Source organism: Equus caballus, chromosome 16 (assembly GCF_041296265.1).
Source record: "Equus caballus isolate H_3958 breed thoroughbred chromosome 16, TB-T2T, whole genome shotgun sequence".
NCBI lineage: Eukaryota > Metazoa > Chordata > Mammalia > Perissodactyla > Equidae > Equus > Equus caballus.
Genome location: NC_091699.1, coordinates 84,623,682 through 84,651,050, shown reverse-complemented (window position 1 = coordinate 84,651,050; position 27,369 = coordinate 84,623,682). Strand labels below are relative to the sequence as shown.

General features: G+C 37.2%; 1 protein-coding gene across 3 annotated transcripts in view; it reads left to right on the top strand.

Annotated features, from left to right (window-relative positions):
* The window catches only part of CEP70 (centrosomal protein 70), a 59,455-nt gene that overhangs the window by 16,626 nt on the left and 15,460 nt on the right, over positions 1-27,369 (top strand). For all 3 annotated transcript variants that reach the window (XM_070239104.1, XM_005600956.4, XM_005600957.4), the window contains exons 3-12: positions 1,982-2,105; positions 4,958-5,048; positions 5,156-5,279; positions 5,605-5,785; positions 10,737-10,906; positions 11,407-11,463; positions 15,510-15,597; positions 15,689-15,777; positions 17,313-17,387; positions 25,706-25,811. In XM_070239104.1, the coding sequence (XP_070095205.1) occupies positions 2,019-2,105; positions 4,958-5,048; positions 5,156-5,279; positions 5,605-5,785; positions 10,737-10,906; positions 11,407-11,463; positions 15,510-15,597; positions 15,689-15,777; positions 17,313-17,387; positions 25,706-25,811 (1,068 nt within the window). In that variant the 5' untranslated portion in view covers positions 1,982-2,018. The remainder of the gene's footprint in view (positions 1-1,981; positions 2,106-4,957; positions 5,049-5,155; positions 5,280-5,604; positions 5,786-10,736; positions 10,907-11,406; positions 11,464-15,509; positions 15,598-15,688; positions 15,778-17,312; positions 17,388-25,705; positions 25,812-27,369) is intronic.

Below are 27,369 nucleotides of genomic sequence, written 5' to 3'. Positions count from 1 at the left end.
AGCACATAACGGGAGGACCTGATCTAGTCATGGTATTAGGGAGATTTCCCTTAAGAAGGAAATTTGAACCGAGATCTGAAGGTCAAGTATGAGTTAACTAAGTGAAGAAGAAGATAAGAGTCCCCAGGCCTTGAGCCTGGAGGGAGAAGACACTTCTGAAGATTTAGAAGAGCTCCAGTGTGGCTTTAGGGAGATTGTCAGAATATGTGGCTCCACACTCTTTGGGGGATTGTCTACCACCCTTATGTCTGGCCAACAGGGTGTATTTTTCCCACTTAAACACTCTGATTTGAAAGGCTAATTCTTGGTGGTGATGCAGTAAGAACACAGTACCCCCTCTGAAGTATTCTTGCCAAAAACTACTGAACCTGAAGTTAATCGAGTTTCTACATATAGCCAGTTGACAAGAAATATAAGGGATGGAGAAATATGTTAAATGATAAGAATACAATAAGCCAAATCTGAAATGTGGGTAATTCTGCAAAACAGATGACTTGTTTTTTTAACAAATAAATGGCATGTTAAAGAAAAGGGTGGGGGAAGTGAGACTGTTATAAATTAAAGGAAACTTAAGAGTGCCGTGTGGACCTTGTTCGGATATTGATTTGAAAGGAAAAAAGTCATAAAAAGACATTTTAAAGACATTTGGGGGAAAATTGAACATGGACTAGATATTAAGTGATAGTAAGGAATTATTGTTAATTTTAGTGTGTGTGATAATAGGATTGAAGTTATGTTTAAAGAGAGTCTGTATTTGTTAGAGATGTGTACTAAAATATAAGTGGATGAGGAAGAACTGAAACTAAGGGAAGAATATTGTTTATCATTGAAGCTAGATTGTAAATACATAGGTTCATTGTACTCTTTCTCTACTTCTGTGTATTTTTGAAAACTTCTAGATGAAAAGTTAAAAAACTAGCTGAAAGGTGGTAGCGGCTGACGTTTCCTGATATTTTCAAAAAGGATCTTTATTTAAAATAAAGGAGGCGGGATGAACATAGTGGGTGATTGAGTTGTTGAAAGGACCAAAATTTAAAGAGGAGAGAGTAGTCTATGATGCCAAGCAACAAAAATGGCAGAATTTGAGAATTTGTAACATGTTGTTAGATTTAGTTGAAAATAGATTGTTGGTGACTACTAAATTGCTTAGTTGGATTTCACTGTCAGAAGCAGATACAGATGGGTGGAAGGGTGCTTTGGAAGAAATACTGAACTGGCAGCAAGGAGGCCTACTTCTAATCAATCCTGGGAAGATCATTTCTCTCTGCGTCTCAGATGGTTTTAGTATCTAATATGTTGGTACAACTTTCTCTGCACTATTTCCTGCCAGCTATGAATAGCTAGAGACTTCGGATTAAACAATTCCGAGGTCCTCTTGAGCTCTAAAATTCCGCGAAGCTAATGAATGTGTGTGATTGTGCCTCTGGAAAGGAGGAATTAGACCTATATATCATAGAATCCAAGGAAATATTTTCCCATAGAATGGCAGAATCAGATAACAAGAGCAAGTGATGGTAGGGTAGACTCAGTATAAACTTTTGTGTGTGCCAAACAGAATCGTTTGTTGCTGGCTTCTGATCTACTTAGAAATAAAGACCACTAAGAAAGTGGTACTCCATTCACCTTTCGAGTTAGTCCAGTGAATTGTTAAACTGACCTGTAACTTTGGGTCAGGCACGATTCTTTTGGTTTTTGGAAAGCAACTTCCAAAAGATAAGAGTTTATTTATTAGCATCATATGCTTTTTGCATTATATACATAAATAGTGTTCTATGTGTGTGTGTATGTGTGTAAAACCTCATAATGTTTTATTTCTAGAGAACATTATAAGGTAGGTTTTATTCTAATCATTCTTAAAATCAGCTTTCTAAGAAGTCATAAAAGTTTTTACACAGGAGTGTCTTAAATTACCCAAAAGTAGTGGGTTCTTTTAAATATAATTTCCTTTAACACCTATTGTACTTTTTCATTTTTCATTTAGGGAACTCAAATTTTTTATTGCCACTCTACTTCTTTTGATGCTACGAAAGAAACTGTTATCTCCAGCAGCCCCTAAAGCCCAGGAGTCCAGTAAATCATCAGACAGACTCATGACTGAAAAACAGGTAAACTTGTAATATTTGAAGCCAGTGTTTCTCAAAGTATGTGCCAAAGAATACTACGTCTACTAAAGTAAAAAAACCTTATTTTAAAAGGATTTTTTAGTAAAATAATTTTGGGAAATGCTGGGTTAAAGACTATTAAATGATTTCGTTATTTTAAAACTTCACAATACTGTCAGTCTCCAGAAGGATGCTTTAGTATACAGTATTTCCTACTTGTTTGACAAGCGCTGCAGCACAAACCAGTACCCTGCTTATCTGTGGTTTTACTTTCTGTGGTTTCAGTTACCCACAGTCAAACATGGTCCAAAAATATTAAATGGTAAATTCCAGAAATAAATAATTCATAAGTTTTAAATGCACCCCGTTCTGGGTGGCGTGATGAAATCTTGCTCTGTCCCACCTGGGATGGGAGTCACCCCTTCGTCCAGCATATCCGTGCTGTATATGCTGCCTGCCCATTAGTTAGTAGCCGTCTTGGTTATCAGATTGACTGTGGCGCTATCACAGTGCTTGTGTTCAAGTAACCGTTGTTTTACTTCATAATGGCCCCAAAGCCTAAGAATAGTGATACTGGCAATTTGCATATGCAAAAGAGTAGCCATAAAGCGCTTCCTTTAAGTGAAAAGGTGAAAGTTCTTGACTTAAGGAAAGAAAAAAAAATCGTATGCTGAGGTTGCCAAGATCTACGATAACTTTTGCTATGGTATGTTGTTATAGTTGTTCTATTTTATTAGTAATTATTGTTGTTAACCTCTTACTGTTCCTAATTTATAAATTAATCATAGGCATGTGTGTATAGGAAAAGACATAGTATATATATAGTTTGGTACTATCTGGTTTCAGGCATCTACTCGAGATCTCGGAACGTATCTCCCAAGGATAAGGGGGAAATGACCGTACTTTGGAAAATGCCATTCTCACCTATTTTCAGAATTTGCAAACAGGTTATTCTTTCTCTTAAAATGGTTATAGAGGGGGCTGGCCCAGTGGCACAGCAGTTAAGTTCACATGTTCCACTTCTCAGCTGCCCGGGGTTCATCAGTTTGGAACCCGGGTGTGGACATGGCACCACTTGGCAAAAGCCGTGCTGTGGTAGGCGTCCCACGTGTAAAGTAGAGGAAGATGTGCATGAATGTTAGCTCAAGGCCAGTCTTACTCAGCAAAAAGAGGAGGATTGGTGGTAGATGTTAGCTCAGGGCTAATCTTCCTAAAAAAACAAAAAACCAAGAGATATCAGAGAACAATATGTATAATTTGATCATTCAAAATGTGTGACATTATTATTTACAGAGCATTTTGTTTTTATGAGTCATAGTAGATATCCACTGAGATACCCACACAGAACTTTTGGCTCCTAAAACAGATATCAGCAATTTTAGTTCTGTGTCGTTAAACTTTGTGACCAGAAGACCTAAAGTATAAATAAGGGAAAAGCTTCTGGGAGGGAGAAGTGTAGAAAGGATAAAGAAGGGGTGGAAAGTCAGCAGTCAAAAGGAAAGATTTATTTGGCGCTGCAAGTGTCATGAGCAATTTGTTCCTTTCTTGTCTTGGTAGATTCTTGAATGTCTGAGGGGCATTTGGGTGCGGAGAGTAATACCTTTTTTTTTTTTTAAAGATTTTATTTTTTTTCCTTTTTCTCCCCAAAGCCCCCTGGTACATAGTTGTATGTTTTTCATTGTGGGTCCTTCTAGTTGTGGCATGTGGGATGCTGCCTCAGTGTGGTTTGATGAGCAGTGCCATGTCCGCGCCCAGGATTCGAACCAACGAAACACTGGGCCGCCTGCAGCAGAGCGCGCGAACTTAACCACTCAGCCACGGGGCCAGCCCCAAGAGAGTAATACTTTAATTTGTACTATTGCCTATATTATTAATATTTAAACTGTTGTAATATTTACATACTATACTACTAATAAAAAATTATTGTATAAATTATATATTTTTTCAAGCATTTAATCACTGAAAACTCACTCAAATTACCTTTTCACCAATATACTTTAATGGCTTAAAAAGCAAGCAAAGCACTTCACACAGTGATTTCAAAATTGATTATTGTACTTACTTTAAAAGCCCATTATAAAACTATTAATATCATGGCTTTAAATGTGTCATTTTTAAAAATCATCTCTATTTCTATTCTTTCCTGTATTTTATGTTCTTAGTACTTTTTTCTTCCCATTGTTGTTTTTATTCACTTAATCTAGAGAGTTAGATTTCCCCTCTTGGGTTTATGGTGTAAACACACATTTAGAATCAGGGAGACAAAACTTGAGCATGTCTTTCAGAGTGATTCCACCAGAATCAGTTACCTAGATGGACAGACTCCTTTGTAGAGGTGGGCCTTGTCTGTTATACAAGGACTGTCTAGATTATTGACTTTGGCCGGTCAGATACGTTTTGATCTTTTTGTGACTCTAGTTATTGTTAAAGTGGCACTTGTTTCTGAGTGACTCACCTTTTCTTTACTATTCAATTAGTGTAACCTAATTTGCAGCTGTTTCTTTTTAGTGGAGCCTGGTCTGGATCAGTTAAATAAAAAACCTAAGGTCTGTTTGGTTCACTGAAATTACAAGGTGTTTTTGTTTTAATTTATCCCTTAAGCCTATATATGAGTATTCTGGAAGTATATAATATAATTATTTGTGCTTATTTGCATCCTTTTTAGTCTGCTAATTTTGTTAGAAACAAATGTATTGTTTTAATTTTAATCATTATATGTGCATAACAAATTCACGTTAAAAAACTTTTGGAGAAAACGTTCTGTTATTCTGAAAACAAAGGAAATTATATACAAGAGAGTGTTTGTTCACTTTGTATCTTAAAGTTGATCCTTTTCTCTGTCCTTGTAATTGTAGCGGGAAGAAGCAGAATGGGAAAGCATAAATGTGCTCTTGATGACGCGTGGCTTAAAACCTTTGTCTCTAGTCCAAAGAACAGATCTTACAGGTAATAGATCCTATTCTTGCTGTTTATTGTAAAAAGCCTTCTTTTGCTTTAAAAATTATTGCCTTACCTTTATTTTTAATATCTGTATTGCATTTCAAAAAATGTAGATCTCATCATTTTTGACAAACAGTCATCGAAAAGGATGAGACAGAATTTGAAAACGTTGGTGGAAGAAACAACACGTCAACAGAACATGATCCAGGAGCTCATAGAAACTAATCAGCAACTTAAGTATGAAAATGGAAAAAAAAAATCTCTTTTGAATTGTTTGTATACAGGATATGCTTTCTAAAAATAACCTTTGAAAAGAATCTTGCAATTTAATTTTCTGTTTTGATTAAATATTAAGTTAAAAAATATATTTAATAGGTAAATCTTTTGGTGATAGCTTAGCTTAGGTATGTAATGGTATCCTATACTACTTCTATTGGTTTGTGTTATATGAAATTTTAAGAATGCAGAGAAATTTTAGAAATTTCATTTTCTTGTTAGATGGATATGTGTGTTGATGTGATTTATGCTTGTTAGTAAGGGAAGGGATTGTGTCTGTTATTAGAAATGAACTTCAGCTAGAGCAAAGCCGAGCAGCAGACCAGGAACAACGAGCTAATGACTTGGAACAAATTTTGGAGAGTGTGAAATCCAAAATTGGTGAATTGGAGGATGAATCCCTTAATAGGGCTTGCCAGCAACAGAATAAAATAAAAGATCTTCAAATGGAGCATAAAGCTTTACAGGTACTGAGTTATGTGTTTTCTTCCATGATAGATAGTACTAAAACAGCTCATCAAGGTCACAGGTTGTTAGATGGATTTGTTTAAGCAACTTCCATGTTGCTTCATTCAATGATCCTTACCTTACTTGACCTATCACTGTTGCCTTCTTGAAATTCTTTCTTTGCTTGGTTCTAGAATATCCTTTCTTCTGGTTTGCCTCTAGCCCCATTGGCCATTCTTCAACTGCTTTGCTGGTTCTTCTTGACTCCTTAACCTCTTAGTGTTGGGATTCCGCAGTACTCATTCCTTAGACCTTTTCTCTTTCCTGTGTACTCTAACTCCCTTGGTGATGCTCCATCTAATTCATAGCACCTAATTTAAATCTGTAGCCCAGAACTCTTCCTTTAATCCCAGACTCAATCCTGCAGCCTACTTGATATCTCTACTGGATGTCTAGTAGGCATCTAGAACTTTACACGTCTAAAACTGAGTTCCTGAATTTCCTCCCAAAACTTTCTTCTTTTAGTCTCCACTCTGGTCCAAGTCACCTTCATTTCTCTCCTGCTTCTCTTTTGGTCTCCCTGCTTCTACCCTTGCCTTTTTCATTGTGCTTTCAGCATAGTAGCTTGAAACCCTCCAATGGCTTTTGTTTTTCTTTAGAGGAAAATCAAAAAGTCTTACCATGGCCTCCAAGGGTGTACATGATCTGGCCCCTGTCATCTTCTGACTTCATCCACTGTACCCCTTGCTTGTTCTACTCCAGCCACACTGACATCCTTACTTTTCCTTGAACATTTTCCTTTAACATTCTCACTTGGAGCCTTTGTACATTTTGTTCTTTCTCTTTCCTCTGTCATGCATACTTTTTCCCAGATAGCTGCAGGGCTTGTTCCCTCTCTCCTTACTCATATGTCACCATCTCTCAGGGATTCTTTTCTCGACTACTTATGGTTGGCAGTCCCGTGCCCCACACATCATATTGCCTTCTCAGCTTTATATTTTATCTATAGTTCTTACCACCATCTAACATGTTAACAAACTATATATACTTTATTTGTTTTGTTTGTATATGTCCCTGTGTTAGAATGCAGTTTCCATGAGGGCAGATATTTTTGTTATTTTGTTTAGGGCTGAAAGAGTGCCTGCATTAGTATTAGTACTGGATGCCTAATAAATATTTGAATTATTGAGTTAAATTTTCCCAATATTTATATGGCATATGCATATAATTACAAGTTGTTTTGTTACTTTTCTTTTTATAGAAATAGCAGTATTATAACATTGAATACTTGATTTCCTAATTTAAAAAAACCCTTATTTTAAAATTTGGGTGTTTATTGTGATTAAAAGAAATAAATATTTTATAGTGATAACAAATGTTTAGTTGTATGAAATATTACAGATCCTTACAAACATCATATCATTATAAACATTATCTTATTTTAAAGTGGTTTTGTTGGCCCAACTCTGTATGTACCTATTGTACACAGGAGTTCAGGCTGCCTAAAAGGGACCAGTACTCATCAGGCCAGGGGGTCTGGGTGTCCCCTCAGTTGATGCTGGCAGCTCTGAAATGATCAGATGACTTAATATAAATTCCAGGGGGTCAGAGAGAATCAACTAGAAATACTAGGGAATTCTGGTGTAAGGATGGAGGCAGCTGGTGTTCTGCACACATTTAGGCTATCAGCTTGGGGTAGGCAGTGCTGCATCTGCTGGTGTTGATCATGGCTCCAAAGAAGACACTATCATTCTTTGATGGCCAACTCTGTTTCTAATACTCATCAGTCAACAAAATCCTCTACCATTAGAATATTCTGTTTTTGGGTTGGCTTTGTTAGGTTTCTTTCCTCATCAATGACACATTATAAAATCTCTATAAAGGGAGGGAAGATTTTGGAAATATTTCTATATCAGTTTGATTTTGACCTTGCTCTCAGATATAGGGCATGTGGAAACCTGAAGACCTTTAAGTCATCAACTTGTTGATGTGAGAAAGCAGCCACCAGGAGTGGTAAAGGTGCTGGGTCCTTGGCTCACAGAGGAAATTGAGGGCAGGGGAGACTAGTGTTCTTTTTTTAGGAAGATATCTATTTATCTTTTCAAAGAGGTTGATATATAAATAATTACGAAGTTAAATTATTAGAATATAAGACATGAATTTATCAGGATTTTAGGCACTTCGAAAAACAGATGCTTGAGGGTTCATTGGCAAGGGGTGGTTTGAGTGGAGTGACATATATTTTCTATCAAGTAGTTCCATCTGTCATAAATCACTTATGGTGCTATTAGCTTTTTGTTTCAGGTCCCAGCAGTTTGTTATGTAGCTTACAAATTGGTCCAGAGGAGCTCTCATGTTCCAATCTGCAATGGAGGAGGACAGACAGAATTAGCATTGGGGTGTGGACACCTGGTGTTGGGGAAGGCTGTCTGTGCTAATTTGATCAATTGAAATTGTTTGTTTTTAAGTCCTTAAAGGGTACTTTCTATAGTGTCAACAAAAATTGGCAAACCCAAGAAATTGCTGCCCCTCAGTGTTTATCTATTGTCCTGTTCCATTACAGACCTGCTCTGCATTCTATTCCATACTAGTCAGTCTGTGCTTTCTTAGGGAAAATGGAAGAACAATTATTTCACAGTTTTTTGGCATTTGGTTGTTTCCAATTTTAGAATGATTTATTGCTGCATGTTTTGCAATTGAGAGAAAGGAAACATTGATTTTGTAGGCATGTGGCAAAGAGGTCCAGGAAATCAACAGACATTTGATAATAGTATATTGAAAGTTTGCTGGAGAAATGCAGAAATCAAAAGACAACATTTTATTTGCAGTTTCTGTGTTCTGTAGTGCGGTTTCTTTTTCTGTACTTAGACCAGTGTATTGGCTTCTTTGGAAATAGTTTTCTAAACTTTTAAGTAACTCTTTAGTTTAAGTCAGTGTGATCTGTATCAGGATGTAGTTCTCCCTCTTTGCAAAAATGTTAGTGATCTTCGTAGTGAATATATGGATCAAGAAGTTGATTTGTACTGTTCTTTTAGTGGTTACCTCAAAGATTAAAATATGCATTCTTGACTTCTCAAAATCTAATGTTACTTTGTCATTTTTACCTTATTCCATGACAGTGCAATAATTCTAAAACAAGTTTGCCACTCCCCAACTTATAGTATTGTTGTGTATTTTAATTCCATATTTATTTTTATTCTCTCTATATAGATTTATTTACTACTGAAAATTGAAATAACCCAAAATATTTCCTTCCTATTATTATTTCATTTATTCTAACAGGTTTTTTTTGTGTGGAATCTTGAGGGTTTTCTGCATATAAGATCATATCATCTGCAAACAGAGATAATTTTACTTCTTCATTTCCAATTTGGATGTCTTTTATTTCTCTTTCTTGCCTAATTGCTCTGGCTAGCACTTCCACTACTATGTGGAATACAAGTGGCGAATGCAGGCATCTTTGCCTTGTTCCTGATCTTAGAGGAAACGCTTTCAGTCTTTCACCATTGAGTATGATGTTCACTGTGGATTGTTCACATGTGGCTTTTATTGTGTTGAGGTAGTTTCCTTCTGTTCCTAGTTTGTTGAGTGTTTTTATCATGAAAGGGTGTGGATTTTGTCAAATACTTTTTCTGCATCAATTGAGATTATCATATGGTTTTTCTTCCTTCATTCTGTTAATGTGGTGTATTTCATTGATCATCTTTGATATGTTGAACCATTCTTGCATTCCAGGAATAAATCTTACTTGGTCATGGTGTATAATCCTTGAATATGCTGCTGAATTTGATTTGCTAGTATTTTGTTGAGGATTTTTTGCATCATTGTTTATAAGGGATGTTGGTTTGTGGTTCTTTTTTTTGTGTCATTTGGCTTTGGTATCAGTGTTGGCCTCATAGAACGACTTAGGAGAGATACAATTCATTCTTGTATATTGCTCTTATACCTCCAACCTTACAAAACTCAATTATTAGTTGTAGTTTCACAGCTAATTTATAGATAGAGGTGGACCTGGGACCCATGTCACTTGGCTGTAGAGCTCCTGCCGGGCTTTCAGGATGAGACTGAGGCAGAGAATCAATTCCGGGTGTAGCCTGTGGTTACTGAGAGATGGTATGGTACCAGAAGCTGAGTCCCCTTTTCCCCTGAGGGTCTCTTAAGTCTCAGCAAATTTGACACTATGGACAGATGAACATGTGCCTAGACATGGCGTCCTCTTCTGAAAGTGATATGTCTTAGTAATGTGCAGGCCAGATGGGGATAGGATTTCTCACTGAGCTTTATAAAAAGTATATTCATAATAAGAGTGATGGTGCGATTGATAGTGAGCATTCAAAGGACACTGAGGGATAGAATCTAGGGAATAAGCTAGGGAATAAAGGAAAAGCAGGCCAGTGTTATTTCCCTAAAGACAAGGAAGAGAGTATCCAAGATTTATGTTCCTTTGTATAGATCTTGGGATATATATTGTTTGTTAATAACTGCCTGGCTAGAGACTTACTCTGAGTTTTCAGTCTCCCATATTGCATGAATGCCTAAGTTGATTAAACCATCTGTAATCTTAAGTTATCATTGATCACTTAAGAATCTTAATTTTAATTCCTGGTTCTTTTTAACATCCTTAATATTGGTCCCTTCCTGATGATTGTTTTCATCTAAACCTTATACATAAACTCATGTCAGTTTTATGGAGATTCTTGAGTTCCCTTACTTATTCTGAAACCTTGAATGCATGCAGTTATCAGCTATATTTTTCTCATTTTACACCTATTTTACTTGTTACATTTTTTGTATTTATCACATATTAATGTTCCTGGAGCTGGCACTCATTTAAAAACAGGCTCAATATTGAAGTTCTTGAAAGAAGCAGATTGATAGAAACTGCGAAGATGGCTTCGTGTACAGTATTGTTAGGAGAGCATGTCCTAGATGTGCATATCCTAATTATGTTTTTTGAAAAATTCCTTACAGGCAAAATGTCACCATTATAAGAAAAAACGAATGGAGCAACAAGAGACTATTGCTTCTTTGCAAAAGGATATCTGTAGATTAACAAAGGAGGAAGAAGAGCGCATTGTCACTCAAAACAGAGTGTTTGCTTCTCTCTGCAAGAGAGTTCCTCATACCATCTTGGATAGACAGTAATGTTTGCTACATAAATTGATACGTAGCTAGAAATACAAATTTACATTACTTCTTCTAATCCTTCATCATTTTCTTTAGTATGGATGTGTTGTTATTTACTTAAATTTTCCCTTGTTGGAGAATATTTAGATTGTTTCCGGGTTTTCAGTCTTATAGATAATGCTGCAATAAACAGCTTTGTTGTTCTTGAGTTAGAACCTTGGCAGATATTACCGTGGGAGTGATTGCTAGAGGTAGAAATGTTGGGACAAGGAGAATATGCATTTAATATCTTGAGGTATAATGTTTGTGGTTATTTTAAAATCTTTCCTTTGAAATTAATATAAAATATATGGCTTAGTATAATACTTGCTTCTGGCAAAAATCACTTAAATTTTTTATAAACTTGCTAGATAACCTGTATGTTTATCATTGTAATTTGAAATTTTGCAGAGAGAATAGGAAATGCTCCAACATCACATTTTGAAAATAATTTAGTTTATCTTCTGTTTTCTAGGTTGCTTTGCCTAATTGATTACTATGAATCTAAAATTAGAAGATTTCATGAACAGAGGTATGACTAATCCTGTATTACAAATTTTAAAGTTATTTTCCAATCACGAATCAGACTAAAAGTTTTTAAAAGCCTTTTGAGACTTTAAATATGCTTTGGAAATCTACCTAATATGTAACTGTGAATTCCTTTCTTTATATTGATCTTGAAGACTATGTTTTACCACTTATATTAAAATGTGTTGTTGCATTTATATTAAAATGTGTATGTTTATTAATCACCAAAGTATTGGTCACAGAAGAAATAATATTTACTTTTTATTTTGATGAAGTGTTATAGTTTGTTCTACTGAAGTCATCTAGCCGTTGGATAGTTACTCAGTGTATCCACAAAGTGTGTAGGATTAGATTAGCTGCCTACCTAAGAGAAACCTAATTAGTATACAGATTTATGGAATAAAGATAAAATGTCATAGTGAAAAATCATGCAATAGAGTAAAACACACTTGTTACCTCTGATTAAAGAAATAAGGATGAAGATTAAAATAATGGTCTTTGGCTAACCTAAAATAGCTGAAGGATATCTAAGGCCAAATAATCCAAAATGCTTTAATGTGAGATCATTAAAACAGTAGCTGTTCTGTTTCATTGTTCATATATGGAACAGTTCTTTTAACAAATAAAGACTTATCTGAGCACCTACTTTGAGCCGTGTTCTGTTTCAGGTACTGAGGATATCATAAAAACAAAGCAGATGAATTCTCCGCTTTCATCAAGTGTACATTCTAATATTCTTGCCTCATGAATAATAATGACTTTCCAGAAACCCAGCAGGACCAGTAGCAGACTGTGCTGGTTGCTGATTCATTCTAGCGTCTTGGGGACTCTTAAAAAAAGGAGAGCAGGGTGGAGGGAAGAAGGGAAGAAAGAAGTGAAAAAGGGAGGAAGGGAAGATGAAAGAACAACTAATGACAGAGCAACTTCTTTCTTGATTCTATTCAGAAAGCAGCATTGTATCAGGGAAGTTCAGGGCCTTTCTGATTTCCAGATGGAACTGTGTATGTTAGGTGGTAGCTGAGGTGTTAGATAGATTCTGTAGAGAGAGGACAAAGTTTTGGATATGGTCCTTACCTTCTAGGAGTTTACAGTCTAGTGAGGAAGATCAAATGTAAACACATTAATAATTAAGAAAAATAATATGAGGCTTAGAAAACACTAATATGTAATATCACAATAGAGTAATTACTAAAAGTTGTACAGACAGTAATATAGGAGTTTGGAAGAGGAACACATTAGTTTTGTTTGGAGTGACCAGGGTAGCCTTTACAAAGCAGGTGGGGGTTGTGCTTGAGTTTGAAGGGTAAGTAAAATTTGGGAAAGCAGAAAGGCGAGAAAAAAAAAAAAAGCCATTTTAGACTGCTTAGATGCTATGAACAAAAGTGTATTGATATAAAAGTGTAGACTTTTTTTATGGTGCTGTAATTAAGCCAGTTTGGCTGGAGTCCAAGGGATTTGTTGGCATCTTCATAAATAGAGGTGGTAATCTGTGGAGAGCAGTCGTTCACATGCTGGACCAAAAGTAAGCTATAAATGAACAAGCAGACGTCATTTGTCTTGGAAAGAAAGAAGGCACTTTTTCCTTTAATACAGAAAAGCTGGGTGATGGGGTTATAGGCACATGTGTATTTGTCAGGATTCTCAAGAGAAACAGAACCAATAGGATGTACATTTATATATAGAGAGAGATTTAATTTAAAGGAATTGGTTCATGCAGTCGTGAGGCTGGCAAGTCTGAAATGTGTGAGGCAGGCCTGCAGGCTGGAGACCCGGGGAAGAGTGGATGTTGCAGTGTTGGAGCTGAAGGCAGTCTGGAGGCAGAATACCTTCCTTCTCCGGAGTCTCAGGCTTTGCTCTTAAGGCCTTTAACTAATTGCATGAGGCTCACCACATTGTGTAGGTAATCTGCTTTATTCAAAGTCTGTTGATTTAAATGTTAATCCCTTCTGAAAAATACCTCACAGCTATATCTAGACTGCTGTTTTATCAAACAGCTGGGCACCACAACCTAGCCAAGATGATGCTAAAATGAACAACACAGTATATAAGAGTAAAGAGAAGGAAAATGAATTTTATGGCTTGAGAGGTTGCAAACTCTTATGCTCACAGAATCAAGAAAATAATGAAAATGAGTGAAGCAGGTTAGGTGGGGTCTGTGGCAAATTGGAGAGCTGTGTACCGTCTGTCCATCTGTCTTAAGGGGGTGGTTACTATGTACTCTAGCCAGTTGATGCCATGCAAGGATGTGAGCCCCAGATTTCCACTACAGATCCGTGACAACCAATGCAACACCACTAGCTGCAACGGCCTCAATCCTTTCATCATTTGTATTCAGAGACCCCATGTGTACAACTTCAGAGGCAACCTCTCACACCACACTGCACAGGACAGACTTCAGTGATGCTATGCTAAACTTCTCTACTCTCACTAAAAATCCCACTCTCTCTCCTCATCACCTGGATCAGCAGTCAGCAAACTCCTGTGGGCTACATCTAGCCACGTTTTATGGAACACAACCATGCCAATTTATTTGCATATCATCTATGGCTGAGTTCGTGCTATAACAGCAGCACTGAGTAGTTGCAAGAGACTATACAACCTAAAATATTTACTGTTTGGCCGTTTACAGAAAAAATTTTGCCAACCCTTGAATCTAGATTAAAATTCACAAAAGTTGCAACTGATACTCAGTTAACTGTCTAGCTGAAGAGCTGAAGTGAAATACTTTGGCCTGTACAAGCTATGCTCAAGTCAGATATTTGGATTGGATATCTCTCATTAAGGGAGAAGGAGATAGGAAGAAAAATAGGAGCTGGTATCCCTGAAAGCTCAAGAACTTTTTAATTTTATAAAGTCCAATTTATCTGTGTTTTCTTTTGTCACTTTTCACCCAACAGCTTTTTCATTTTGTTCTGCAGCAAATTACAATAGCATTCATTAGGAAATTTGTGACATACCTTTTTTCAGTGTCTTTTCTTTAGTGTCCCTGTTGTTGTTCTCTCAGATGTTATCTCCACTTGATTCTGTTAAAAATCTGTCCATATTTATTTTTTTAACTAGGAAAAATAGTTTCGTTTTTATAATTAAAGTAATAAATATATTGATTTAATTATCAATTATGATTATATAGGTTTCACCATAGACTCAGTACCAGAATAAACACATTACAATTTTATATTGGTGTGTAGGGGGAAAAAATCATTCCAGGTGAATCAATCTGTTGACACTGCCAGCCTGGTGGTGTCTTTTTGGTTAGTACTACAGACCACGCATGCACCCAGTGCCCAGTAGGCTACAGCAGTAATACCTTAATGTGATGCAACAAAGTGGAATATAGTCTTGAACAATAAAGTTGTGTTTAACAAAAAACTATTTTACATTGCTTCAGTTTTTAAATTTTAATTTTAATTAAAATTAAATTAAAAGTTTAGTTCTTCAGTCGCATTAGCCATATTTCAAGTGCTCATTAGCCATGTGTAGCTAATGTCTTTTATTTATTTTTAACACCAATCCTGTGAGGTGGATGTGACATATTATCTCTGTTTGACAGATGAGAACACACATTCTGACAGATTGACCTACAGAGATAACACAACTGGTTAATGGTGGTGTCAAGACTTGAATTGGGACTGTTAATCTGTTGCCTTGTCCACTTAGATTCTGCATTTTTTCCTGTAGGTTTTTTTGGTGACCTAAAAGTACTAGAAGGATAAAACAACATATGTTGTTTGTTTATTCGTTCAACAAGTTTTTTTTCACCCCTTCTCATGCCCCATACTCTTCTAGGCAGTGAGATATAATGGTGAACAAGACAAAGTTCTGGTCCACATGGATCTTAAACATTGTAGTTAAGATGAAAGTGAACAGATATATACTATAATATTAGGTAATAGTATGTTCTAATACCATTCTCTATGAGAACAAGTAGGAAATTTGCCTTCAGTTTAATAGGTTATAAAACTCTTATTGGATTGATTTAATTTGTTAACCAGGTTTTTTCTTTGAAGATTGATTTTTCATAAGAAGTACATTGCGTGTATCTTTTCATAGGCGGTATAAAGAAGATGAAAGTCAGTCAGAAGAAGAAAAAGACTACAGAAGTCTGGATGCTTCAGCAACCTACAAAGGCCTTCTAATGGTATGGGGACTGCATGACCAATAAATGCTTTTTTATAAAGTAAAATAATCTCCCAGGAAAGTTAATTGTTTTTCTGTGAAATGTGTTGCAGTCATTGCAGAATGAACTCAAAGAATCGAAATCCAAGCTTGATGTACTTTTAAGTGAAAAGCTGAATCTCCAAAAAGATTTGGAAAGCAGGTGAGAGAAACTTCAGTCATTTTTATTCAGTTTTTGGAAAGTAAACACATACTGGAGTTTGGAATGTTAAATGAATCATTCTAGCCCCTTTACTCTAAAACTAATCTTGGGAACCTCATACTCTTATAATTGGTTTAGTCAGTTGTCTCTCATACGATGGAAGGAACAAGAAAATATAGGTAGGCAAGGGAAATGAGAAAATAGGAGTCCACATTAAAGAAGATAAAACTGGGTAGGAACTCAGAGTATATTCAGTCTTATACTAGCAGGTTTCCAATTCCCAAATTACTTTAAAATGACTTGTTATTTCATCTTATCTCTGTGTTGTGGGAGAAGAAAACTAAGAGGTTTAAATGGCATACAATAGAAAAGTATACAGTGGTCTCCCCTTATCCTCAGGGGATACATTCCAAGACCCCCAGTGGATGCCTGAAACTGTGGCTAGTACCGAACTGATACTGCAACAGTTGATCTGATAACCAAGATGGCTACTAAGTGACTAACGGGATGGAGGTATGAGGGGGTGGGGTATACAGCATGGATACGCTGGACAAAGGGATGATTTACAGCCCAGGTGGGACGGAGCGGAACAGCACAAGATTTCATCACACCATTCAGAACGATGAGCAGTTTAAAACTTATGAATTGTTTCTTTCTAGAGTTTTCCATCTAATATTTTTGGACCTCGGTTGACGGCAGTTGACCGCAGATAACTGAAACTGTGGAAAGTGAAACCACAGATAAGGGGGGACTACTGTATTTATATACAGCATACTGCCACAAAAGGATGACATTCTAGATGTTGGCAGTGAGTAATAAGGAGTGAACATTGTCGAGACTTTTTTCATTCAATAAATATTTGTTTACCTATTATCACTTAGACACTGTCCTTGGCTCTGGTGTAATAGAATGACCAAAACAAATACCTTGTTCTCACAAGGCTTATACTTTAATGGAGAGACACTGATATCTACAGTACAAACCATTTATATAAAGTTTAAAAACCTGCCACATAATATGTAAATTTATGGTTATATAAGTATGTAGTAAAAATTTTAAAACGTGCATGGGAATAATGAACACTGAATCTGGGATAGTGGTTACCTGTAGTACGGTAAGGAGAGGAATGACATTAATGAGGGACATATGTGGAGTTTTAAGTATATGTATAATGTTTAAGTTAAAAAAAGATTTGAAACATCTGTTAATATTCAACTTTGCTGAAGCTGAGTGGTGGACACACCACTGTTTGTTTTTCTATTCTCTATTCTTGTCTGTATATTTGAAATATTTCACTATAAAAACAAGTAATAGATTTACAACAGTAAAAACAGGTAAAAAATTTTGAACAGGGACTACACAGAAGAAGAAATCCGATGGCTAATAAACACCTGACTAGCAGTCATGAAATATTTTAAGAATTTTAATAAGCATGTTTGTAACAAGTATTAAGATATACTGTATTGTTTACTATTCAATATATTATAATTTTTTTCAAAAAATTGAATGCATTCAACATGATTTATTTTCTACAGGCCCACACAGCATGAATTACGACTTTATAAACAACAGGTGAAGAAACTGGAGAAAGCCCTTAAGAAAAACATCAAGTAATTATATTTTACCAAAGTTACAAATTTATTAGGGTTTTGTATTTTATTATTTTTATTACCTATCAGCTTACCTTATGATGGTGGGGAAATGGCATTAAAAGGAAGATTTCTGGCTTCACAGTTTAAAAACAGTTTCTACTGTGTTGGGTTTGGCTATATATTTGTCTTAAATGAGCACATGAAAAAGGTAGTTGCCTGATGTAAGGAAGGGCAAAGGTTTTAACTAGAAAATTGTCTTTGGAAGTCGTGGAGGAATTGCAAGAGAATCATTGAAATTAGAGATGATAGGGGCCAGCCCCGTGGCCGGGTGGTTAAGTTTGCGCTCTCTGCTTCAGTGGCCCAGGGTTTCACTGGTTCGGATCTTGGGCACAGACACGGCACCGCTCGTCAGGCCACGTTGAGGCAGCATCCCACATGCCGCAACTAGAAGGACCCACAACTAAACATATATAACTATGTACTGGGGGAGCTTTGGGGAGAAAAAAGAAAAATAAAATCTTAAAAAAAAAAGAGAGAAATTAGAGATAACAAGCCCCAAATTTTTGTTGATGGTAGTCATGACCTGAATAGTGTATAACCTCGTCACACTTTAAGAGTTCCAGAACGAATGCAGTGAGCCATTCATATCCACCACTGGTACCTTCTTGACTTTGAAAAGCACATACTCAGAGGAGTTTCAAAAAGTTGGTTCTCAAATAGTGATAGTATCCCATGAATATTATCTATGCGTGCTCTTCGATTCAAGGGAATGGGGCGTGAAGTGCTATGGGGAGCACTGGGGTGAAATATTTTGAAAACTGTATGAGTTAATATATGCATTAGATGTATTAAATCAGTTATATTAGCATATATGGATTCAATTTTCAGTGACAGCTGCGTTTCCTCCTTCCATTGCAACATATGCCACAGTGCAAAGCAAGTATTCTGGACATCCAGGAATTACATGTTGAGTTAAATGAAGATAGTAGGGAAGGAAAACTAATAAAGAAAAGAAAAGTGGAAGGTTTGGAAAGGCTACATTTATTCATTCAATTAATATTTTTTCTCTTCCAACTATTGCTTGACATTTTGGGTATCTCTAGTACCTCCTACTATCTGGTTGGCATTCTGGGTACTGGAATTACAGTGGTAAACCAAATAGAAAAGGTCCCTGCCCTCATGGAGATTATGTGAAGGGAGAAGGACAGTGAAAAAATAAATAAGACAATTTTGATATAATATAAATACTAAATGTAAAATAGTGTGAGTTGCTATTGTGTGAATTTGGACAAGAGGTGGCGGTGACATGGTCACAGGTTGCAGACGTGGAGGTGGTGAGAAGTCTTTGGAATGTCGGAGGTAGAACTGATGGGACTTAATGATGGATTGGAAATAGGCCGCTGGGGGTGGGGAGAATCAAGACTCCTAAATTTTAGGCCTGAATAGCTAGGTAATTGTTGGTCCATTAACTGAGATGGGAAAATTGGTTGTGAAGCAGCTGGCAAAAGGAGGATGTAGAGGGATAAAAAGTCAGAGGAGAAAGTATCAGGAGGAATAACATTTCCTCAGCCCTCTTAAGGCCCCTGGCTAGGCCTGAAAATTAAACTGACGATGAGAGATTAACAGGAGAAAAACATACAAATTTATTTAATATAAGTTTTATGTGACATGGGAGCCTTCATAAGGAAATGAAGACCTGAAGAAACAGTTAAGCCTGAGCGTTTTTATCCTGGGTTTGATGAAGAGTGGAAAGTTGTGAAAAAACGTGATAGGACAAAAGGGCATGAGCTAAGGGCGGTAAACTGGGGGAAATGTGGATTCCTCTTGGCGTCCCTTTGTCTTCAGAGATAAAGATGCTCCTTTCTTCCGGGTACAGGGAGGGCACCTGTCACGTGAGGGTCTTAGGATCAGCTTCAGGAGAGGAGTAGGAGGAAGTCAGAGAGTCCTTCCTGCACCTGCCATTTCTTAAATTCCTTCAGCTTAAAACATTTCTTACGTCAAAGTGGCATATTTTGGAGTGGCGTATCCAGATCCCCTTCAAAGAAATCTTGTTGACTTCAAGGCAGATATGTTAGTGAAGTTCGACACACATATGCTCTTATATGTGTATGCACTTACATATGTATGTATGCACATAGATATACATATATGTGCATGCACTTATATATACGTAGACACAGTCAGTCCTCATTATTTTCAGATTCCGTATTTGTGAATTTGCCTACCTGTTGAAATGTATTTTTAATCCCAAAATCAATACTTGCCTCATTTTTGCAGTCATTCATGGGCATGCCCAACACACACATTTCCAGCTGTTGACCAGGGTGATGCTCTACCCTCTTGTTTCACCTCTCACACTATAAACAAGCATCCTTTTTTTTTTCTCATAGTACTACTTTTTTTTTTTGCACTTTTTGTTAGTGATTTCTAACAAGATGGCCCCAAGCATAGTGTTGAAGTGCTGTCTAGTGTTCCTACACACAAGAAGGCTATGTGCCTTACAGAGAGAATGCATGTCTTAGATAGACTTCTTTAAGGCATGAGTTATAGTGCTCTTAGCCATGAATTCAATGTTAACGAATCAACAATATTAAATAAAGTGTCTTTAAATATTAACACACGTAAAACAAGGTTATATATTGATCAGTTGAGGAAAATGTGAACAGAGGCATGCAGGAACCTGACTGTGGTTCCGTAGGAGCAGTGGTTCCATCTTCACTAATTCAGTGTTTATGGTGATTTTATAGAACATAACTACCACCAATAATGAGAATTGACCGTATATTCATTTTCTGTTGGGCTCTGGTCTTTAGATTGACTTTTCACTATTAGCCTTTAAGATTATGTTTCAGAACCCAACCCTGTTATATTTTATGCTGAATTTTGACAAAATTATTTGTTTATAAGTTTTGTCTAAAAACTTAAATTTTTAGAAATTTAAATTTGGAATTAAAAAAATTTATGTTTGGAGCTTTTGTAGTATCTAGATATGGAAACAGAGAATTAGGAATGTTAGGTAACTTGCCCACATCACACAGGAAGAACTCGGAAAGAAGTCAGGTCTGTACCCAATCATTCTGACTCCAGAGCTCACAGTTTTAACCATCACGTTAATAATTAGACCCAAACAAGACACCCAGTGAAGACAAATTTTTTTAAGGTAAAACTGTAGAAATTTTTATTATCTACAGTGGCAGAAATAGAATATATTTTTCAAAGAACTAGTGATATTGGGGAAATAATTTAAAATAAAATCTCTGTCAACCCAGCAAACCCTCTACATATGTAGAAAAAAAAAAAGAAGCAGTTTTATTACTGAATAAACATTCAGCTAGACTGTGATGTGCATTATGGGCAATCTGCTAAAGACAGTGAAAAGACAGAAAGAAATCTCACCTTTAATATAGGCAGGCAGACTCAACCGATTACATACATGTGAAGTGTCTTTATCTAAAGGAAAAATAAAACTTCTCATATCTTTGTCAAAGCAGGAAGTTACAACTTCGGGCCAGGAGCCTAGACTAAACTCTAACAGAGACAGAGAGACAAGGCACCATCCTTCTCAATGTCTACATTTCAAAGATATGGTTTCAAAGGGCAACCCGGTGGTGTAGCAGTTAAGTTCATGCACTCTGCTTTGGTTGCCTGGGGTTCACCGGTTTGGATCCCGGGTGTGGACCTACGTACCGCTTATCAAGCCATGCTGTGGCAGGCATCCCATATATAAAGTAGAGGGAGATGGGCACAGATGTTAGCTCAGGGCCAGTCTTCCTCAGCAAAAAGAGGGGAATTGGTGGCAGATGTTAGCTCAGGGCTCATCTTCCTCAAAAAACAAAAAAACAGATATGGTTTCAAGGTTTTTAGGAAAGACATTTCTAGGAGTTAAAATTGGCAAGAGGCTTATGTAAATATTAAAAAGATTTACTACGTACTTCTTAAAGGGACAGAGAAAGAACTTGCAACTACAACTTTTCCAAAGTAAATGCTATAAGAAAACGAGGGGGGAAAGTCTCTCGCCCTTTTAGAACTAGAGAAAATTAAGTTTTTTTCTTTAGATTTGTAGTTACTTTTCAACTAACCAACCTTCAATATCAAACGAGGCTATTAATTTAACGTGGGAAAACATGGACTCTTCTTGTTTGAGTTAATATTACAAACAGGTTGATTATAAAATTCTGTTGCTAGGAAGTGATCAAATAGGCCTGCCAGTGCAAGATAAGCAAAGGTACTACACTAATTCTATTTAATTTTTCATTGGTATTTGTATGTGGCTAGGAGAAAACAAAATCAGAATCCCACCCCCTTAGCGTTGAGCTGACTAGTGTTGAACACCCCAGTGTTGAGGTGTTGTGGTCAGTTAGGACAATGAGCCAAACTGAAATTAACAATCAAGCTTTTATTCACTTACGGCAATAGTATAAGCAAGAGGCCGAAAAGAAAAGGGCTTGCTCCTATGTGTTCCGTTTTTCCTCATGGAATGACACCAGGCAAGGGTCCGTCAGTGACATGCAGCCCAGATGGGAGGAAACATCTCCCTGCCTAGGATTCCTGCACAAAAGATTCCTGCTGTTTCGTAGGCCTAGAGGAGGGCCTGAGAGTGGAAAAATACTGAGTCAGAGTGGAGAAAAGTGTTTTATTTAAGGCTCCCCCACCCCATAAGAAGTGAAAAGTGCCTTAGTCACGGCCCCCCAGTAAAGAGGCCTCAGCACGGAGGCACCTGGGTTAGGAATGCAGAAATGCCTGTGAGCATGGCTGGCCCTGAAGTTGAGAGTCAGGAAGGAGGGGTTAGGGAGACTGAGTCAGCAACTCCCTCCAGAGATGCAGTGCACAGGCTGTGTATCAGTCTGGTGTGGAGACGGCATCCTTCCCCCATGAGGCTTTCCAGGCAAAGCCTTTGTAATTGCCTATGGTTTGGGCCTGAAAGATAACGTATAGTATTTGGCTTGGAGCTGGGCTCCCTCTCCTGGAGAAATAGTTGCCTTCAGAGTTCTGGCATTGGTGCTGCTAGATGGGAGAGAACCACCCTTCTTTTCATCCTAATCATTTAAAAAATCCTAGGAATGTGGGGAAAAGGACTCGGGGAACATACAATTGTGAGAGTCTCAGTTGATGCATACATGTGTTTTGTATCATTGTGGCTAAATTAGCATGATTTTTTTAAAACAAAATTGGCATTCCACTTTTCAACTCATTCCTCTTCTCCCGAATGGGAGTTGCCATGAGATCATGGAAAGGCTTCAACAGACACAGTTAAAAGCTATGAAGCGTCTGCACATAGACACTTAGGGAGACGGCTCGAGAAAACAGGAGACGACACAGCGTATTTCAAGTTGGAGGTGCAGTTTTCTGGATTTCCCAGACTCCACAAAAAAATACAGCTGTTGCTGCTGGCTGCACGGAATGAGTGTCTGCTAAGTATGTAAAGCATCCCTTAGCTACTCTTGGGGGATTTTTGTGGCCTTCAGGCCCTGCTCACTGCTCTGGAGACTACAAAACAACCCTGGCATATTTCTGGGTACAGCCTATTCTGCTGCAACATAGGTTTTGAAAACACCAATTAAGTCATATGCAATTGGAAAATAAGGGCATGATTAGTAGTATAACATAGGAGTCGCATTGGCCACACACAATTTTTCCTAAGTATGAGGAGCTAGAGCAGCAGTAGTGGTAGAACCTTCAGGAAAGGGAAAAGTTCTGCTAGTACTAGGCAGCTGCCCTTTCAGCTCTTTTTTAAGAAAATTTAAAATGAGAAACTGCACCCAGAGCTCCCTCCTGCCCCCCAGCATTAGGCAGACTCTGGGCTGGAGGCAAGTTGCACTTCCTCCCTCGCCTATTTTAACCTCAGCTGCTTTGGCCGGGAGCTCCACTTCTGTCTTCATAGTCTTGGCATCCTCAAGCCAACATTTCTGCTGTGCTGTCTGTGCATTTTTAATATCCCCTAAGGCAACCTCTAGACATACTTGAGCTGTCTAACTTACCTCCTGAGGTACCAATTACTGTGTTTGCTGGTTTTCTGGTTACAGGCTGCGTCAGTTTTAAATCGTCTGGTTTCTAACACTGCTTTTCTCCTGAGCCCTGTTATGTTTGAGTGTGTGTTTTTGTAGAATACAAAGTTTTTCAGGAGGCTTATGCTATGGCAGATACTTACTGTGAGACTAAGTGAACTAAAGATCAATATCCCATGAGTCCCTAGCTTTTACTAATCCTTATCTTCTGTAAACTTAGAAAAAACAATGGGATTAAATAAATTTATACATGTAAAGTGCTTAGAAGAATTCCTGCATAGAGAAGGTTCTCAATAAATACTAATTATCATCATCACCAGGTTCTCAATATATGTTAGTTACTATCATTATTAAATGAGGGTATCTCTTTATTCATCTAGTTAATTGAATCACATTTCATTTCCCGTAGTGACTGTAACTAGTACGTACAATTATATATTTAGGTTACTATACTGACAGCTAAAATGTTCTATATCCGTAGTGTTATATTTAATAATCAGATTTGCAAACAGTTCATTGATAAGTTAAATATTTTTACCTGAGTGAAAGGTTAACTAACATTTAAATTTACATGTATCAGTTAACATGTATTCCCACTAGACAGCATAACAGTTTTGCTATGTCCCTTTTGTATTCTAGATAATAGGCTCCTGGTGCTGCCCTTAGGCAAACCTGTAAAGTATGTGAATGTGGTAAATAGGTGGGAAGTCAAGTGGAAAATGGATTGTGAGGTCTTTGTGTCCACTAGAGGAAGGAGGTTGACTCTTTACCTAGAGCTGATTCCATTTATCAATTTGTTTTGGGCATATACTCAATAGAGAGCAGAGAAAAGCGGTTGAGTGAAGATCAAGGGCAATACAAGTGATTGGAGTAAATAGTTTAGGGTAGTAGTAAGAGATGAGCTAAGAAGCCAGTCAGTAGGAATATTAGGTTAAGACATTCAAGCTAACCCAAGGAGATTAGATTTAGTTAACAAAGCAATGGGAAGCCATTGATTGTTTTCTTAGCAGGCAAATGACATGATGGAATGTTGCTATTATATTTTACAAACAGCAGGTCAAGCTCATTAATGAGTCACAGAATCAGTTTAATGGGTCAGGGTTTCCACAGGAAACTGATAGGCATACTCAAATTTAATAAGGGACTGCATTTTTCCAAAGGCATGGTGGGTGAGAGGAGGAAGATTTACTAGCTTGACTTCAGAGATATTTGGAGAAGGGCAAGGGTTTTCTACTAGGTGAATACGCTCATACATAGTTAGGTTTCTGGGCAAAGAGACTCTTCCCTCAGAGTTCCGGTAGCCACCTGGGACAGTGGTCTCTTGGGTTTCTGTGCCCTCTTGACTGGCCCAGGCATTACTGTTGTCTGTTCTTTAGCGCAAGTGGACTATGAAGAAGGAAGAACCATAGTGTTTAGCTCTTGCTGCTACAGTGTCCACACTGATTGTTCTGCCCATTGCTTCTTCCTCTCCTTACTGTAACTTCCAAACTTGGAGTGTCTTGGAAGTTGCTTCCCTCCTTTGCTGTAGTTCTTTCTTACTCTGTTTTTTGCAAGTGTTGGGGAGTAGTTATATTACGGCACAAAATTGGAGTTCTCTTGCCTGATGCGCATAAAGAGCCAATTATTACAGCATCAGCTTTTGAGAAAAGAAAAAAGCTTTATTGTGAGGTCGACCTGCAAGGAGACAGGAGACGAAAGCTCTCAAATCTGTCTACCTGATGTGGGGCTTGGGGCAAAATTTATAGGATGAGGGGCAGGGCATTCTGAAGTGTGGAGATAGATGATTGGAGATGAGGAGAACTGAGGTAATTGATGATCTGTGCCAGCATAGTCAAGCTTCCTGGCTCTTCATAGGACACGTGTTCACAAAATAGTGGTATTAGTGTGATTTGAGGGAGGAGTTTTTGGCCTCTTGACATCGAAAGGGTCACTTATCGGGTATTTGCACAGGCCCAGTTGATAGGTTGGGGGTCTCAACTGGCCTGAACTGCACAAGGGGCCGACTCTCAGTTCCTAAACTGAGAGGATGGGGTCAGTTGAACTGGTCTTACTGGGCCCGTGGTTACAGTTACAGCTTTCTTCTTCAGTCTGATCCTCTTTTTCAGGGATTCCTTCTGCTTTGTGGTTATTGAGAGGACCTTCCTGTTTTCCAGTGATGATATGGCTTAAAATTTTTAAAAAATTTTATGTATGGGTATATGTGCATACACACACGCGCGTGTGTGTGTGTGTAAGCTGTTGGGAGGGTAGCTGGATCATTGGCTCAGTTTTTCATCTTAATCTAGTGTCTAGAAAAGCATTTTGTATTATCTTGACTTTTTTCCCCTTTAGATTACAGGATATTATTGGCCAAAGAAAGGCTGAGGACACTGAGAAAAAAGATGAGCCCAGCAAGGATAATCTGCAGCAGGCCCTAATTGACCAGAGATACTTTCAGGTATTAAACAATTGGCAAAGAGACTGGTACTGTAGTGAACCTTGGTTTTAATTGCAGTGTGATGGATTATCAGTGGGTAAGGAATACTTGTGTCCTGTATTTGTGTGTGCTTATCCTGTGTTGTCTTGCCATGACATACCTACTTAGCTAAAAACATTGCAGGTAGCTTGACTTAGAATTTGTCTTAACCCTTAAAAGAGACTTGGCCTAGTTCAAAGCAGGTAAGCTTTTAAAAAGATTTTATAATCCTTTTCCCTACTCTCCCCCTTTAAGCCATTGCCCTTTTTATTGTTTTTGTTGTTGCTGTTGTTGGTATTATTATTATAGAAGTAAATGTGTTTTCTTTAAGGTCCTTGTATGGTTTTGTTTTTTATTTAGCTACTTAGTCCATCTGAAATTTAATTTCCTGTGTGGTGTGATTTAGAGACCTAACCTTACTGGTTTTGTAGACCATCGATGGAATAGATGAGCAATTAAGCCTGGTAGTTTACTGACTGAACTAGGCCTGCACTCATATTTTATCGGTCCCATGCAGAGTTTTTTAAACTTTGAATTAATTACTAATATTTTTTAATTAAATTTTTTAAGTCCCTCTTTCTAGCTTCTCTTAAAAAGCCGAAGAATCTGGCAGCAAATTCCTGCACAGTCATTATCAGAGGAGAATTATGCCTTCCCTTGTCACATTCGGCCATGTGCTTTTCACTTAGCCCCAGTCCTCACCGTGCTTGCTTCACTCACTTATGCTCTTACCTGGCTTCTATAGTCATTTGAGTTGGCAGTTTCCAATAGACCATTCTTTCTCTACTTTACTGTATTTTCTTATATGTATAGTTTTGTTTCTAGACTCTCTTTCATTTTTATACTATTTCCATATTCTTTTAATTTCTATAGTTTTATAGTAGGTTTTGATAGCTTTTAGGATAAGTATCTTGTTGCTTTTTAGAATTTTTCCTTGGCTATATTATTAGCATATTTATTCTTCTGAATGAACAGTTTGTCAAATTGAAAAATAGATCCCATTAAGAGGAGGTGAAATTGGATTAACTTTTTGAATTAGTATTTGGAAAAATGACACCTTTACAGTTTTAAACTGTCTTGCTCAGAAATATGTCTCTAATTTTATTTGAGTCTTCCTTTACAGCCTTTAATAAAATTTTATATGTTTTAAAATTTAGCTCTTGCATATTTCTAGTTAGGTTTATTTCCTAGGTATTTTATAACTTTTATTGCTATTGTGAAGGGGATCTTTTTTTTTTATTGAGTTATTGATAGGTTACAATCTTGTGAAATTTCAGTTGTACATTAATGTTTGTTAGTTGTGTTGTAGGTGCACCACTTCACCCTTTGTGCCCACCCCCCACCCCTCCTTTCCCCTCGTATCTACTAAACTGTTCTCTTAGTCCACATTTTTAAATTCCTTATATGAGTGGAGTCATCATACACAGATTATCCTTCTCTATCTGGCTTCTCTCACTTAACATAATTCCCTTAAGGTCCATCCATGTTATTGCAAATGGAATGATTTTGTTCTGTTTTGCAGCTGAGTAGTATTCCATTG